The 15,176-nt window shown below is 47.5% G+C and overlaps 1 protein-coding gene across 1 annotated transcript in view; it reads left to right on the top strand.

Moving 5' to 3' along the window:
• The window catches only part of CDK5RAP1 (CDK5 regulatory subunit associated protein 1), a 31,886-nt gene that overhangs the window by 3,544 nt on the left and 13,166 nt on the right, over nucleotides 1-15,176 (top strand). Inside the window, exons 2-9 of the mRNA XM_067468293.1 lie at nucleotides 3,133-3,466; nucleotides 4,669-4,772; nucleotides 4,916-4,950; nucleotides 6,123-6,223; nucleotides 9,097-9,307; nucleotides 10,714-10,834; nucleotides 12,846-13,076; nucleotides 14,473-14,570. Of these exons, the coding sequence (XP_067324394.1) occupies nucleotides 3,151-3,466; nucleotides 4,669-4,772; nucleotides 4,916-4,950; nucleotides 6,123-6,223; nucleotides 9,097-9,307; nucleotides 10,714-10,834; nucleotides 12,846-13,076; nucleotides 14,473-14,570 (1,217 nt within the window). The 5' untranslated portion in view covers nucleotides 3,133-3,150. The remainder of the gene's footprint in view (nucleotides 1-3,132; nucleotides 3,467-4,668; nucleotides 4,773-4,915; nucleotides 4,951-6,122; nucleotides 6,224-9,096; nucleotides 9,308-10,713; nucleotides 10,835-12,845; nucleotides 13,077-14,472; nucleotides 14,571-15,176) is intronic.

Here is a 15,176-nt window from a genome sequence, read left to right as displayed (position 1 = left end):
ACCGCAAAGAAAACTTTCTTTGCGGCCACTATTGCGTCTGCAAAGAACCGTCCGGCGGAGCTGTTTCGAATTGTCAGAGGTCTTTTAACTCCCGCCTCTGCAGGTGGGAGCCCTGACAATTCGGTCGCGCGCTGTGAAGCATTTGCTCGGTTCTTCGCAGACAAAGTCGCCTTGATCCGTTCTGGGCTGGACGCCGCGTTAGATGCAGACTCTGTGGATGTAACGAGAGCACCTGCTTGTCCTATTTTGTTGGATTCTTTTCAGTTTGTGAAACCCGAGGATGTGGACAAGATACTTGGAGGAATGAGGCCCACCACGTCCATCCTAGACCCCTGCCCATCCTGGCTTCTGAGAGAGGCCAGAGGGGGATTGGCCGAGTGGGTAACAGTGGTGGTGAATGCCTCCCTTCGGGAAGGCAAGATTCCAGCGAGCCTAAAACAGGCTATTATAAAGCCGCTGTTGAAGAAGCCATCACTGGACCCCACTAAATTGGACAACTTTCGGCCTGTTTCCAATCTCCCCTTTTTGGGCAAAGTCATGGAAAGCGTGGTGGCCTCACAACTCCAGGTATTCTTGAGAGACACGGATTATCTGGATCCGGCACAGTCTGGTTTCAGACCGGGGCATGGTACCGAGACGGTCTTGGTCGCCTTAGTGGATGATCTGCGCCGGGAGCTAGACAGGGGGAGTGTGTCCCTGTTGGTGCTCCTGGACCTCTCAGCGGCCTTCGATACCGTCGACAACGGTATCCTTCTGGGGCGCCTTGCGGAAATGGGTCTTGGAGGCATTGCTTTGCGGTGGCTCCGGTCATTTCTGGAGGGTCGCACCCAGAAGGTGTCATTGGGGGACTCCTGTTCCGCACCACAACCTTTGACTTGTGGGGTGCCACAGGGTTCCATACTGTCCCCCATGCTATTTAACATCTACATGAAGCCGCTGGGTGAGATCATCCGGAGCTTCGGGGTGCGGTGTCATCTGTACGCAGATGATGTCCAACTCTGTCACTCCTTCCCACCTGCTACTAAGGAGGCCGTCGAGGTCCTGAACCGGTGCCTGGCCGCTGTAACGGTCTGGATGAGGGCGAACAAACTGAAACTAAATCCAGACAAGACAGAGGTACTCCTGGTCAGTCGCAAGGCCGAACGGGATATAGGGTTACAGCCTGTGCTGGACGGGGTCGCACTCCCCTTGAAGGCGCAGGTTCGCAGCTTGGGTGTGACCCTGGACTCATCGTTGAGCCTGGATCCCCAGGTTTCAGCGGTGACCAGGGGAGCATTTGCACAGCTTAGGCTCGTGCGCCAGCTGCGCCCGTATCTCGGGAAGTCTGACTTGGCCACGGTGGTACACGCTCTTGTCACATCCCGCCTCGATTACTGCAACGCTCTCTACGTGGGGCTGCCCTTGAAGACGGCCCGGAAGCTTCAGCTGGTCCAGCGTGCGGCAGCCATGTTACTAACTGGAGCGGGTAGCAGGGAGCACACAACGCCCTTGTTGTCCCAGCTTCACTGGCTGCCGATTTGCTACCGGACCCAATTCAAGGTGCTGGTCTTGGCCTACAAAGCCCTAAACGGGCTTTGTAGGCCAAGACCCAAAATACCTTTCTGACCGCATCTTGGCCTACGATCCCACGAGGACCTTGAGATCGTCTGGGGAGGCCCTTCTCTCGATCCCGCCTGCATCACAGGCACGGCTGGCGGGGACGAGGGAGAGGGCCTTCTCGGTGGTGGCCCCCCGGCTGTGGAACACTCTCCCGGCACACATCAGACAGGCGCCCTCCCTCATGTCCTTTCGAAAAAGCCTTAAGACCTGGCTGTTCGAGAGGGCATTTAATTAAGTGCTAAGCAACAACATTACGGTAATGAGAACTGGAATGGTATAAGGAAAATGAGACTGGCTATGATTCTATTAAGAGACGAAGCGGATTTTTATGTAGTTTGTATTTGTTGTATAGTCATATGTTGTTGATACTGGCCTCTGTAACTGTCTTTTTATGTGTACTGTACACCGCCATGAGTCGCCCGTAAGGGCTGAGAATGGCGGTCAATAAGTGCATCTAATAATAATAATAATAATAATAATAATAATAATAAACTCTAAAATTAGAACAACAAAACAGCAGAGAGGAAACAAACAATAACATCTAATCACCTCTCAACAAAAGATTGCTCCAGACACTGCCAGGCAATCAAATGCTAATCAAGGTGGTCAGTTGAAACATTCACACCTAGCTCCAAGATTTAAATACAGTAAACACAAGGGTTGTTGTAGGTTTTTTTGGGCTATATGGCCATGTTCTAGAGGCATTCTCTCCTGACGTTTCGCCTGCATCTATGGCAAGCATCCTCAGAGGTAGTGAGGTCTGTTTGGAAGTAGGAAAATGGGTTTATATATCTGTGGAATGGCCAGGGTGAGACAAAGGACTCTCTCTGCTGGAGCTAGGTGGGAATGTTTCAGCTGACTACCTTGATTAGCATTTGATGGCCTGACAGTGCCTGGAGGAAACTTTTGTTGAGAGGTGATTAGACTACATGTCAGACTACACAGAGAAGCCATTGAAATCCACAAGAAGCACGTGGACAATTTCAACAGAAAGGAGGAAACCATGAAAGTGAACAAAATCTGGCTTCCAGTATTTAAAAACTCTAAAATTACAACAGCACAACAGCAGAGAGGAAACAAACAAGGACATCTAATCACCTCTCAACAAAAGATTGCTCCAGGCACTGCCATGCTATCAATTGCTAATCAAGGTGGTCAGTTGAAACATTCACACCTAGCTCCAGCAGACAAGAGTCCTTTGTCCCACCCCGGTCATTCCACAGACATATAAACCCATTTTCCTAATTCCAATAGACCTCACTACCTCTGAGGATGCTTGCCGTAGATGCAGGCAAAACGTCAGGAGAGAATGCCTCTAGAACATGGCCATATAGCCCGAAAAAACGTACGACAACCCAATATAGTTATTGCTGTGTATTAAAACTGGCTCCAGCTCACTTCACCAACACAAAAACAATGTTTTAGGTGTCATGTGATAGGCTTATTTGTTTTTTATGTGCTTTCCATAGAGACATTGTCCTCCCTTGGAAACAAAATTCCTGAAATTGCAACTTGTTGTTGTTCTTGTTCCAGGAGCTGCTTCTGCCAAAGATGCAGCCCTTCCGTGGCCTCATTCTGGGGACCCGGTTCCTCTGTCCAAAAGCTCTGGGTTTGACCTCATTCCCGGCACCCCAGGCTTGGATTTCCACATGCGGACTGGATTCTGGAGCAAGTGTGGAGGGAGATGCCGGATGCAAGGGAAGCTTGGAAGCCTTTCAAGCTAAGTTGGCGACCGGCCCGTCTTTGCAGCAGTTCCTCCAAGGGGCCACTCACCCCGTGCAGGAAACCCACCGCTTGCCCACCGAAGCAGAGGAGACCTCAGCATCTTATCTTGATCCCAGCACCTTTGCAGGGTCACCTGGGAAAGGTGAGTGATGCTCCTCCTTTGCTTTTTCATTCCATGCCAACACCACATACCTTCTTGAGGTGTCCGACAACATCGCAGATCTCCACAAACGAAGTTAATTGCTGGTAACTGTAACTATGGTTTGGAAGAGCTGAAAGCAACTCAGTGACCTGTAACTTCCTTTTTGGAGGTTTTGGGTGGTCCTCTCTTGCTTCTCATGCCACATAAATACCATCTGCCTTCCTAACATTTTCAACAGCTGAGCTTGGAAGAGTTGAAGGCAACTTAGGCCGCTTCTACACTGCCATATAGCATCCAGATTATCAGCTTTGTACTGGATTATATGGTGGTGTAGACTCATATAATCCAGTTCAAAACAGATAATGTGGATTGTCTGCTTTGATAATATGGATTATATGGCCGTGTGGAAGGGACCTTAGAAGGCATCTTCCCAGTTTGATCCTACTTTAACTTCCAGGCTCAATGCTATGGAATCCTGGAAGATGTATTTTCATAGTTTTCTGCCTTGTATGCCAAAGAGTGCTGTAGACTCTCCAAACTACAACTTTCAGGATCCCACAGTATGGATCCCTGGCAGTTAAATTAGTGTCGGATGGCATTCTTTCCACAGTGCCGATGCACCTTTACTTATCTGTAACTTACTTTGTCTTGGGAGTTTATTACAAACATCCCTTGTTCTCTTGCTTTCTCTCTTGCTGCTTATGAGTACTTTGATTGGAGATTCCATCTGAACATTAGGAGGAACTTCCTGACTGTGAGAGCCGTTCAGCAGTGAAACTCTCTGCCCCGGAGTGTGGTGGAGGCTCCTTCTTTGGAAGCTTTTAAACAGGGGCTGGATGGCCATCTGTCAGGGGTGATTTGAATGCAATATTCCTGCTTCTTGGCAGAATGGGGTTGGACTGGATGGCCCATGAGGTCTCTTCCAACTCTTTGATTCTATGATTCTATGATTGTGCTTTCCCTGCATAGCAGAGGGTTGGACTAGATGGCTCGTGTGATATCTTCTAACTCTATTATTCTGTGATTCTATGAAATGCCGCATTGGGTTGTTATAGGTTTTTCGGACTATATGGCCATGTTCTAGAGGCATTCCCTCCTGACGTTTTGCCTGCATCTATGGCAAGCATCCTCAGAGGTACGTTTCAGCCCCTTCCCAAAAGGAATCCACACTTCTCTTCTTCTTTTTCTCTGCCTCCTTGCAGTGTATTTGGAGACCTACGGCTGCCAGATGAACGTCAATGACACCGAGATTGCCTGGTCCATTCTCCAGAGGAGCGGCTACCAGAGGACCACCAGGCTGGAAGAGGTACGTCCAGGTCTTCAGACAGAGGTTGAGTGGTCCACCTTTAAGGGCTGCTTTAATTCTGTATTCCTACAAGGGGAATGGAGTATAGTGTTGGACTGGACGGGCCATTCCAACTCTGTGATGTTGTCGTTCTTCCCCAACAGGCCGATGTGATTCTGCTTGTGACATGCTCCATCAGGTAAGAATGGAATGAGAGTTGGTTTCCCTAGTGATACCAGCCTAGCAGCTTTTGCCAAGCTAGTAGTTAGAAAGCATGCAGTGTGAGTAAATCAATAGGTACTGCCTCGGTGGGAAGGTAAAAGGGTGCCCCATGCAGACATGCGGGCAAAAAGACGTCTGTTGACAGCAGACTCCTTTGGCGTGGAAAATTGAACAAGAGCACCTTGTTGAGCATTGCCTCCAGACGCCGGGAATGTGATGTGGCGGCAAAAAAAGCCAATGGGATTTTGGCTTGCATCAATAGGAGCATAGTGTCTAGATCTGGGGAAGTCATGCTACCCCTCTTTTCCACTTTGGTTAGGCCACACCTGGAATATTGTGTCCAATTCGGGACACCACAATTCAAGAGAAATATTGACAAGCTGGAATGTGTCCAGAGGAGGGCGACTAAAATAATCAAAGGTTTGGAGAACAAGCCCTATGAGGAGCGGCTTAAGGAGCTGGGCATGTTTAGCTTGAGGAAGAGAAGGCTGAGAGGAGATATTATAGCCATGTATAAATATGTGAGGGGAAGCCACAGGGAGGAGGAGGGAGCAAGCTTGTTTTCTGCTTCCCTGGAGACTAGGACATGGAGCAATGGCTTCAAACTACAAGAGAGGAGATTCCACCTGAACATGAGGAAGAACTTCCTGACTGTGAGAGCCGTTCAGCAGTGGAACTCTCTGCCCCGGAGTGTGGTGGAGGCTCCTTCTTTGGAAGCTTTTAAACAGAGGCTGGATGGCCATCTGTCAGGGGTGATTTGCATGCAATATTATTGCTACTTGGCAGAATAGGGTTGGACTGGATGGCCCAGGAGGTCTCTTCCTACTCTAGGATTCTATGATTCAATGTATTATATGTTGTTGATCATGTAAATTGTGTGCCTCATATGTGTACCGTAATCTGCTCTGAGTCCCTCTGGGGAGATAAAGCAGAATATAAATAAAGTGTATTATTTCACTGACACAAAACTCAGTATGTCACAGCAAATGAGATCTATATGCTGGATTTCGTATCACAAAATACTTCCCAAGCATCTGGGACTGCGGGATGTATTTTCAAATGATGCGCCAGATCCAATTCATATAGAAGATCCATCAGAGAGAGAGAAAAAAAGAGTTGCAATCCCTTCCCTGATCTCTTCCTTCCCAGGGAGAAGGCTGAGCAGACGATCTGGAACCGCCTGAAACACCTCAAGACTCTGAAGCTGAAGCGGCCTGCCTCGCAAGGAGCGCTCCGGATTGGGATTTTAGGTAAGGGAAGAGCTCTTTTGTGTAATGGGATTGATGGAAGGAGGAGGCACAAGCTGGTGTATGTTAAGCTTCCCTTTCCTGGAATTCTGGGATCTGAAACTCTCCAAAATTAGCCACATTGTTATCTGAGATTGTGACGTCTTTTGGCAATGTGTTGCGGAAGGCTTTTATGGCTGGAATCACTGGGTTGCTGTTAAGTTTTTTGGGCTCTGTGGCCATGTTCCAGCAGCATTTTCTCCTGATGTTTCGCCTGCATATATGGGTAGTGGCATCTTCTGAGGTTCTGTTGGCAGCGAAGCAAGCGGAGCATTTATTTATTTATTTATTTCAAAGTTTTCTATACCGACCTTCTCACCTCTTTGAGGGACTCAGCCCGGTTTCAAACCATAAAAACACATACAATCAGTAAAATATCATAGTTCACAATTACAGTAACACATTTAAAATAACAAATATATTGAAAACTACGGTGGTCAGTCATCATATTAAAATCAAATATACATCATCTTCCATCCAAAATCCTAGGGTGTTGTCTCATTCATCGAAAGCCTGTCTCCACAACCACGTCTTCACCCATTTCCTGAATGTCAGGATAGACGGGGTGGTCCTGATCTCCGGTGGGAGAGAGTTCCAGAGTCGCGGGGCCACCACCGAGAAGGCCCTGTCCCTCGTCCCCACCAGACACGCTTGCGAGGCCGGTGGGACCGAGAGCAGGGCCTCTCCAGACGATCCTAATAATCTTGATGGTTCATAGGGGAGGATACGTTCGGAGAGGTAAACAGGGCCAGAGTCGTTTAGGGCTTTATAGGTTAACACCAGCACTTTGAATTGTGCTCGGAAGCTAATTGGCAGCCAGTGGAGCTGGTGTAACAGCGGAGTGGTGTGCTCCCTGTATCCAGCACCTGTTAGTAGTCTAGCTGCCGAGCGTTGGACTTGCTGCAGCTTCCGGGCAGTCTTCAGAGGCAACCCCACGTAGAGAGCGTTGCAGTAATCTAAGCGGGATGTAACCAAAGCGTGGACCACCGTGGCCAAGTCAGACTTCCCAAGGTACGGGCGCAGCTGGCGCACAAGCTTTAGTTGTGCAAAAGCTCCCCTGATCACCGTCGAGACCTGCTTTTAAGCAGAGGCTGGATGGCCATCTGTCAGGGGTGATTTGAATGCAATATTCCTGCTTCTTGGCAGGGGGTTGCATGGCCCATGAGGTCTCTTCCAACTCTTTGATTCTATGATTCTATGGGGCTCCAGGCTCAGCGCTGAGTCCAGGAGAACTCCCAGACTGCGAACCTGCGCCTTTAGGGGGAGTGTGACCCCGTCCATCACAGGCTGTAACCCCGTACCCTGTTCAGTCTTACGACCGACCTGGAGTACCTCTGTCTTGTCTGGATTTAGTTTCAATCTGTTGTCTCTCATCCAGTCTGTTACAGTGGCCAAGCACCAGTTCAGGACCTGGACAGCCTCCTTAGTAGCAGGTGGAAAGGAGTGATAGTGTTGGACATCATCTGCGTGCAGATGATACCACACCCCAAAACTCTGGATGATCTCTCCCAACGGCTTCATGTATATGTTAAACAACATAGGGGACAAAACTGAACCCTGCAGGACTCAACAGTGCAATGGCCGAGGAGTCGAGCAGGCGTCTCCTAAAGACACCTTCTGGGAGCGACCCTCGAGGAAGGACCGGAGCCACTGCAAAGCAGAACCCCCAAGACCCATTCCTGCGAGGTGTCTCAGAAGGATACCGTGGTTGACGGTATTGAAGGCTGATGAGAGGTCCAGCAGAACCAACAGGGACACACTCCCCCTGTTCAGTTCCCGGCAAAGATCATCCACTAAGACGACCAAGGCTGTCTCAGTACCATGCCGCAGCCTAAAGCCAGACTGCGCCAGATCTAGATAGTCCGTGTCTACCAGGAACTCCTGGAGTTGCGAGGCCACCACACGTTCCAGGACTTTGCCCAAAAAGGGGAGATTGGAAACTGGCTGAAAGTTGACGAATTGAGTGGGGTCCGGTGATGGTTTTTTCAACAGCGGTTTGATGACAGCTTATTTTAAGCTGGCTGGAATATTGCCTTCCCGAAGGGAGGCATTAACCACCACCTTTACCCACTCTGCCAAACCCCATATAACTCCCATATAACTTATGAATGCAAAGTAATGCCTCCACCTTTGTAACTCCTCAACAGATGGCAGTAATTGTATGCAGAAGGTACTAGCTTGTTCAGTAGACTCTGCTCTACAGTTCCATTTTGGCAGGAAGCCTTAGCATTGAATGGTTGTGTGGTTAAAGTGCGAAGTATGGAACCCTGTGCAGACGGTTAGTCAATGCAGCTTAAGCAACATGCAGTCATTGAATGTGTCACCCCAAAGGAGATTCATCAGAGAATGCAAGCTGTTTGTGGTGATTGTGTTGATGTGAGTACTGTGCGTCTTTGGGCGAGTAAGTTCAAAGATGTTGAGGTGGGAACATCTGACTTGCGTGACAAACAAAGAGTTGGACATCCTGTGACAGCAACCACCGAGTTTCACAAGCAAAAGGTTGACAGATTGATTCAGGACAATCGTCGTATCACTCAGAGAGAAATTTCAAGCAAGTTAAAGAGCACATTCTAAGGATTATTTCTGCATTTGATTTATTAAAATATTCCCATCCAAACCCAAGTAACGAAGGTGGAGGCATTACTCTTCGTTCAACCCTTGTATACCCATAAATATTCCCATCCAAACCCAAGTAACGAAGGTGGAGGCATTACTTTTCATTCAACCCTCATATACCCATGAACTCAGGAGTGCATAAGCTATTTTCAGGTGGGAAGAGGTCACAACAAGTGGGAAAAGTGATCCAGCTCTTGCCTGCTGTTCTCTTTCCCCATAAGGCTGCATGGCTGAGAGGCTCAAGGAGAAGATCCTGGACCGGGAACGTTTAGTGGACATTGTGGCCGGTCCAGACTCCTACCGGGACCTTCCCCGTCTCCTGGCTGTGGCTGAATCTGGCCAGCAAGCAGCCAATGTTCTGCTCTCCCTGGAGGAAACGTACGCAGATATCCTGCCTGTCCAGACCAACCCCAGCGCCACCTCGGCCTTTGTGTGAGTTCAGTGGGAGGTCTTTCCACCACCAAATCATCTAAGTCAGGCGTGGTCAAACTTTGGTCCTGCAGGTGTTTTGGACTTCAACTCCCACAATTCCTAACAGCCGGTAGGCTGTTAGGAATTGTGGGAGTTGAAGTCCAAAACACCTGCAGGGCCAAAGTTTGACCATGGCTGATCTAAGTTATATGGGAGAGCATGTGGTGAGTGCAACACTGTGATGATATGGTCTCACTGCTACATCATAGAAGGTCGAAATGGGAATTCTGAGTAAAGTCAGACTCCTGTATTCATGCAATTGATGCCTTTGACTTCACTTGCCCAAATTTCCCAAAATTTATTCTCTGAAGGCCCTCCAATGCAATTCTATGGATTCTTGTGCCAAAAGTCAGCATAGAGTTGCTCCGGAAAACTTACAAATGTCGGAAAGGTGTCTTCTCTAGGCATTGTATTGTTGAAGGCTTTCATGGCCAGAATCACTGGGTTGTTGTAGGTTTTTTCGGGCTATGTGGCCATGGTCTAGAGGCATTCTCTCCTGACGTTTCGGCTGCATCTATGGCAAGCATCCTCAGAGGTAGTGAGGTCTGTTGGAATTAGGACAATGGGTTTATATATCTGTGGAATGGCTGGGGTGGGGCAAAGAGCTCTTCTCTGCTGGAGCTAGATGTGAATGTTTCAACTGACCACCTTCATTAGCATTTGATAACCTGGAAGTGCCTGGAGCAAACTTTTGTTGAGAGGTGATTAGATGTCCTTATTTGTTTCCTCTCTGTTGTGCTGTTGTAATTTTGGAGTTTTTTTTAATACTGGTAGCCAGATTTTGTTCATTTTCATGGTTTCCTCCTTTCTGTTGAGATTCTGAAATCCACATGCTTGTGGAGTTCAATGGCTTCTCTGTGTAGCCTGACACGGTGGTTATGAGAGTGGTCCAGCATTTCTGTGTTCTCAAATAATATGCTGTGTCCAGGCTGGTTCATCAGGTGCTCTGCTATGGCTGTCTTCTCTGGTTGAAGGAGTCTGCAGTGCCTTTCATGTTCCTTGATTCTTGTTTGGGCATTTCTGCATTTGGTGGTCTTTCTGTAGACTTGTCCACAGCTGCTTGGTCTACGGTAGACTCCTGCAGAAGTGAGAGGATCCCTCTTGTCCTTTGCTGAACGGAGCATTGGTTGGATTTTCTTGGTGGGTCAGTAGATATGCTAATCAAGGTGGTCAGTTGAAACATTTACACCTAGCTCCAGCAGACAAGAGTCCTTTGTCCCACCCTGGTCATTCCACAGATATATAAACCCTTTGTCCTAGTTCCAACAGACCTCACTACCTCTGAGGATGCTTGCCATAGATACAGGAGAAACGTCAGGAGAGAATGCCTCTAGGCATTGTTCTCACCAGCTCTGCTTTCTCCGCAGGTCTATCATGCGTGGTTGTGACAACATGTGCAGCTATTGCATTGTGCCGTTCACCCGCGGTCGCGAGCGGAGCAGGCCCATCGCCTCCATCCTCCAGGAAGTGCAGATGCTCTCCGATCAGGTGCTGGTTCAGCTTGTAACTTGCTCTTTCCTTATGCAGTGGGACCTCAACTTAAGAGTGTCTCAACTTAAAAGCATTTTGAGTTAAGAGCTACATTTTGCTTTGACATAAAAGCAGTATTTTGAGTTAAGAGCGAAAGGCACAGGAAGCTTTTAGTGCAGAATTGTGGGAGTTGAAGTCCAAAACACCTGGAGGGCCAAAGTTTGACCATGCCTGATCTAAGTTATATGGGAGAGCATGTGGTGAGTGCAAAACCATGATGATATGGTCTCACTGATGCATCGTAGAAGGTAGAAATGGGAATTTTGAGTAAATTCAAACTCCTGTATTCATGCGATTGATGCCTGTGATTTCACAGTGCAGAGTTCAGAGTTTTAAGGCTTCATGGGAGCAGCCTCCAGGCCTCATGCTATTGTCTGCTTTGGGAGATTTCTGTCTGCTTTGCTTTTGTCTGCTTTGAGGAACTTTAAAGATAGTTGATTTTGCACGATCTTTATTCCTGGCTTTGTTTGTCTTCATGAAGAGAGAGAGGGAGAGAGAAAGAGAGCAGGAGAGGGAAGGAGGCTGGAATGAGGACAGGATGAAGAAGGAAAGGATGCTTCTGCCTCTTCGCTTTATGCTTTGTGCTTCCTTGGCACAGCGTTGTACTTCTACCATTTTAAAGTTGATATTTCCTTTTGTTATTGTTCCATACGAGTGTGCATTTATACATTACTAGTGGTCCCCTGCCATGCATTGCTGTGGCCCAGCCTGGTGATCTGGAAAATAAAGTAATGAGAAAGTGTTGGTTTCTAATATATGTAATTTCTTTCTGCTTGTGGGTAAACAGTATTTCTTGCTGTTTCCCTGCCAGTGTTGATGTGGAGAGTGTCTGGTTTGCTTACTCTGGAACATGGAACATATCATCGTCCTTCTTTAGGGGTCCCTTTCAAATCTTTGATTCTGCATCTGTCATCCATATATGTATGTGTGTGAATGGCTGGATGGCCCTTTGTCAGGATGGCTTTGATTATGTTTTCTTGCCCTGGTGAAGGGAGTTGGATTGGATGGCCTTAAGGCAGCATTTCTCAACCTGGGGTTTGGGACCCGTTTGGGGGGGGGTTGTGAGGGGGTGTCAGAAGGGTCACCAAAGACAGTATTTTCTGATGGTCATGAGAGCCTGTGTGGGAAGTTTGCCCCAATTCTGTCGTTCGTGGGGTTCAGAATGCTCCGTGATTGTAGGTGAACTATAAATCCCAGTAACTACAACTCCCAAATGTCAAGGTCCATTTCCCCCAGACTCCATCTGTGTTTATATTTGGGCATATGGAGTATTTGTGCCAAGTTTGGTCCAGATCCATCATTGTTTGAGTCCACAGCGCTCTCTAGATATAGGTGAACTACAACTCCAAAACCCAAGATCAATGCACACCAAACCCTTCTAGTGTTTTCTGTTGGTCAGGGGAGTCCTGTGTACTAGGTTTGGTTCAATTCCATTGTTTGTGGAGTTCAGCATGCTCTTTGATTGTAGGTGAACTCTAAATCCCAGCAACTACAACTCCCAAATGACAAAGTCATAATATTTAAAGTGATGGTCACTCCTTGTGTAGTGAGACGTTTTGTTGCCAAATTTGGTGTGATTTCGTTCATTCGTTCTTTTATTTTTAAGGTACTCATTATGCACAGAGCATTATATATATATATATATATATATATATATATATATATATATATATCTCACACATACACACACACATACACATATTGTTCATAAAGTACATTTTCTTATTTAAAAACACTTAACAAGCACAGTTTGGGGTGGGGGCGGTCAACGGGCCGGAATGGATTAATAGCATTTCAATGAGAAAATTTGCTTTGAGATAAGAGAAATTTTGAATTAAGAGCTCAGTCACGGAACGAATTAAACCCTTAAGTCAAGGTGAGCATTAGATCTGAGTAAATAGGGTAGTTTTGCTGGGATGTGTTGCTTCTTTTTCGGACACTGACCAGTTCCCCATCCTCCTCTTTCCAGGGTGTGAAGGAAGTGACCCTTTTGGGCCAGAACGTCAACAGCTACCGGGACGTCTCCGAGGTCCAGTTCCTCTTGTCGGTCCCGAGTCACCTCAGCCGTGGCTTCAGCACCATCTACAGGCCCAAGCAGGGTGGCCTGCGGTTCGCAGAGCTCCTGGACCGTGTCTCGGCGATTGACCCAGAGATGAGGATCCGTTTCACCTCCCCGCACCCCAAGGACTTCCCTGATGAGGTGGGTTTGGGCCCATGGATCTGTGATGGCAGTGATGGCCTCTCACCAGGGGCAAGTGGGTGATAGAATCATATTGTTGTAGGAAACCCCCAAAGGCCATCCAGTCCAACCTCCTTCTGCCAGGCAGGAAGATGCAAACTAAATCCTTTCCTTACTACCTCACTACCTCTGAGGATGCTTGCCATAGATGCAGGCGAAACGTCAGGAGAGAATGCCTCTAGAACATGGCCATATAGCCCGAAAAAACCTACAACAACCCAGTAAATCCTTTCCACACTGCAAATGCAGTGTGCTCAATATCCTGTTATCAAACGATAGCATCTTAGAGTTGGAAGGGGCCACAAAAAGTAATCTAGTCTTAACCTCCTGCCATGCAGGAATAATAATAATAATAATAATAATAATAATAATAATAATAATAATCTTTATTTATACCCCACCACCATCTCCCCAAAGGGGACTCAGGAGGGCTAACATGAGGCCAAGCCCCAAAATAATACAACAAAGTTGGAACTAGGAACTGTTGGAACTAGGAAAAGGGGTTTTTATATATCTGTGGAATGACCAGGGTGGGACAAAGAACTCTTGTCTGTTGAAGCTAGATTCTGTTTTCCCCAAACTCCACCAGTTTACATTTGGGCATATTGAGTATTTGTGTAGAGTTTGGTCCAGATCCATCATTGCTTGAGTCCACAGTGCTCTCTGGATGTAGGTGAACTACAACTCCAAAACCAAAGGACACTGCCCACCAAACCCTTCTAGTGTTTTCTGTTGGTCATGGGAGTCCTGTGTGCCAAGTTTGCTTCAATTCCATTGTTGGTGGAGTTCAGAATGCTCTTTGATTATAGGTGAACTATAAATCCCAGCAACTGCAACTCCCAAATGAAGGAAGGGAGGAAGGAAGGGAGGGAGGGAGGGAAGGAAGGAAGGAAGGAAGGAAGGAAGGAAGGGAAGGAAGGGAAGGAAGGGAAGGGAAGGGGAAGGGAAGGGGAAGGGAAGGGGAAGGAAGGAAGGAAAGAAGGAAAGAAAGAAAGAAAGAAAGAAAGAAAGAAAGGGAAGGAAAGGAAGGAAGGAAGGAAGGAAGGAAGGAAGGAAGGAAGGAAGGAAGGAAGGAAAGGAAGGAAGGGAAGGAAAGGAAGGAAGGAAAGGAAGGGAAGGAAGGAAGGAAGGAAGGAAGGAAGGAAGGAAGGGAAGGAAGGAAGGAAGGAAAGGAAGGAGGAAAGGAAGGAAGGAAGGAAGGAAAAGAAGGAAAGAAAGGAAGGAAAGGAAGGAAGGAAGGAAGGAAGGAAGGAAGGAAGAAAGAAAGAAAGAAAGAAAGAAAGAAAGAAGATATTTGTGCAGACTGTCTGATGGTTCCTCCCTTCCAAAATGCAAATGCTGTCTTGCTTCTTGGCAGGTCTTCCAGCTGATGAAGGAAAGGCACAACATCTGCAAACAGCTGCACCTCCCGGTCCAGAGCGGCAGCTCACGCATCTTGGAGGCCATGAGGAGAGGGTGAGCCGAGCCTCAAAAGAGCCTCCTTTGTCCAATATGCTTGTGGATGTTAGGTTATTTCAGAATTTGGAATATCAGCATATTATACACCAGGCATGGGCAAACTTAGGCCCTCCTCCGGGTTTTTTTGGACTTCAACTCCCACAATTCCTAACAGCCAGAGGGAAGGCTGAAGTTTGCCCATGGCTGTGATAGGATCCCATCATTCACGGATAGATTGCAGGCAAAACAGAACATACACACACACACACACACACACACACACACAAGCTATACCCGCCACATGTTGCTGTGGCCAACTGTGCCTCCCTCCCTCTTTCTTTCTTTCTTTCTTTCTTTCTTTCTTTCTTTCTCTCTCTCTCCTTCCTTCCCTCTCTCTCTTTCCTTCTCTTTTTTCCTTCCTTCCTTCCTTCCTTCCTTCCTTCCTTCCTTCCTTCCTTCCTTCTCTTCCTCCTTCCTTCCTTCCTTCCTTCCTTCCTTCCTTCCTTCCTTCCATCCATCTCTTCCTCTTCCCTTCCTTCCTTCCTTCCTTCCTTCCTTCCTTCCTTCCTTCCATCTCTTCCTCTTCCCTTCCTTCCTTCCTTCCTTCCTTCCTTCCTTCCTTCC

Source organism: Anolis sagrei, chromosome 4, assembly GCF_037176765.1.
Source record: "Anolis sagrei isolate rAnoSag1 chromosome 4, rAnoSag1.mat, whole genome shotgun sequence".
NCBI classification, from domain to species: Eukaryota; Metazoa; Chordata; class Lepidosauria; order Squamata; family Dactyloidae; genus Anolis; species Anolis sagrei.
The sequence above is the reverse complement of the archived record's forward strand: the minus strand, read 5'-3'. Positions and strand labels throughout refer to the sequence as shown.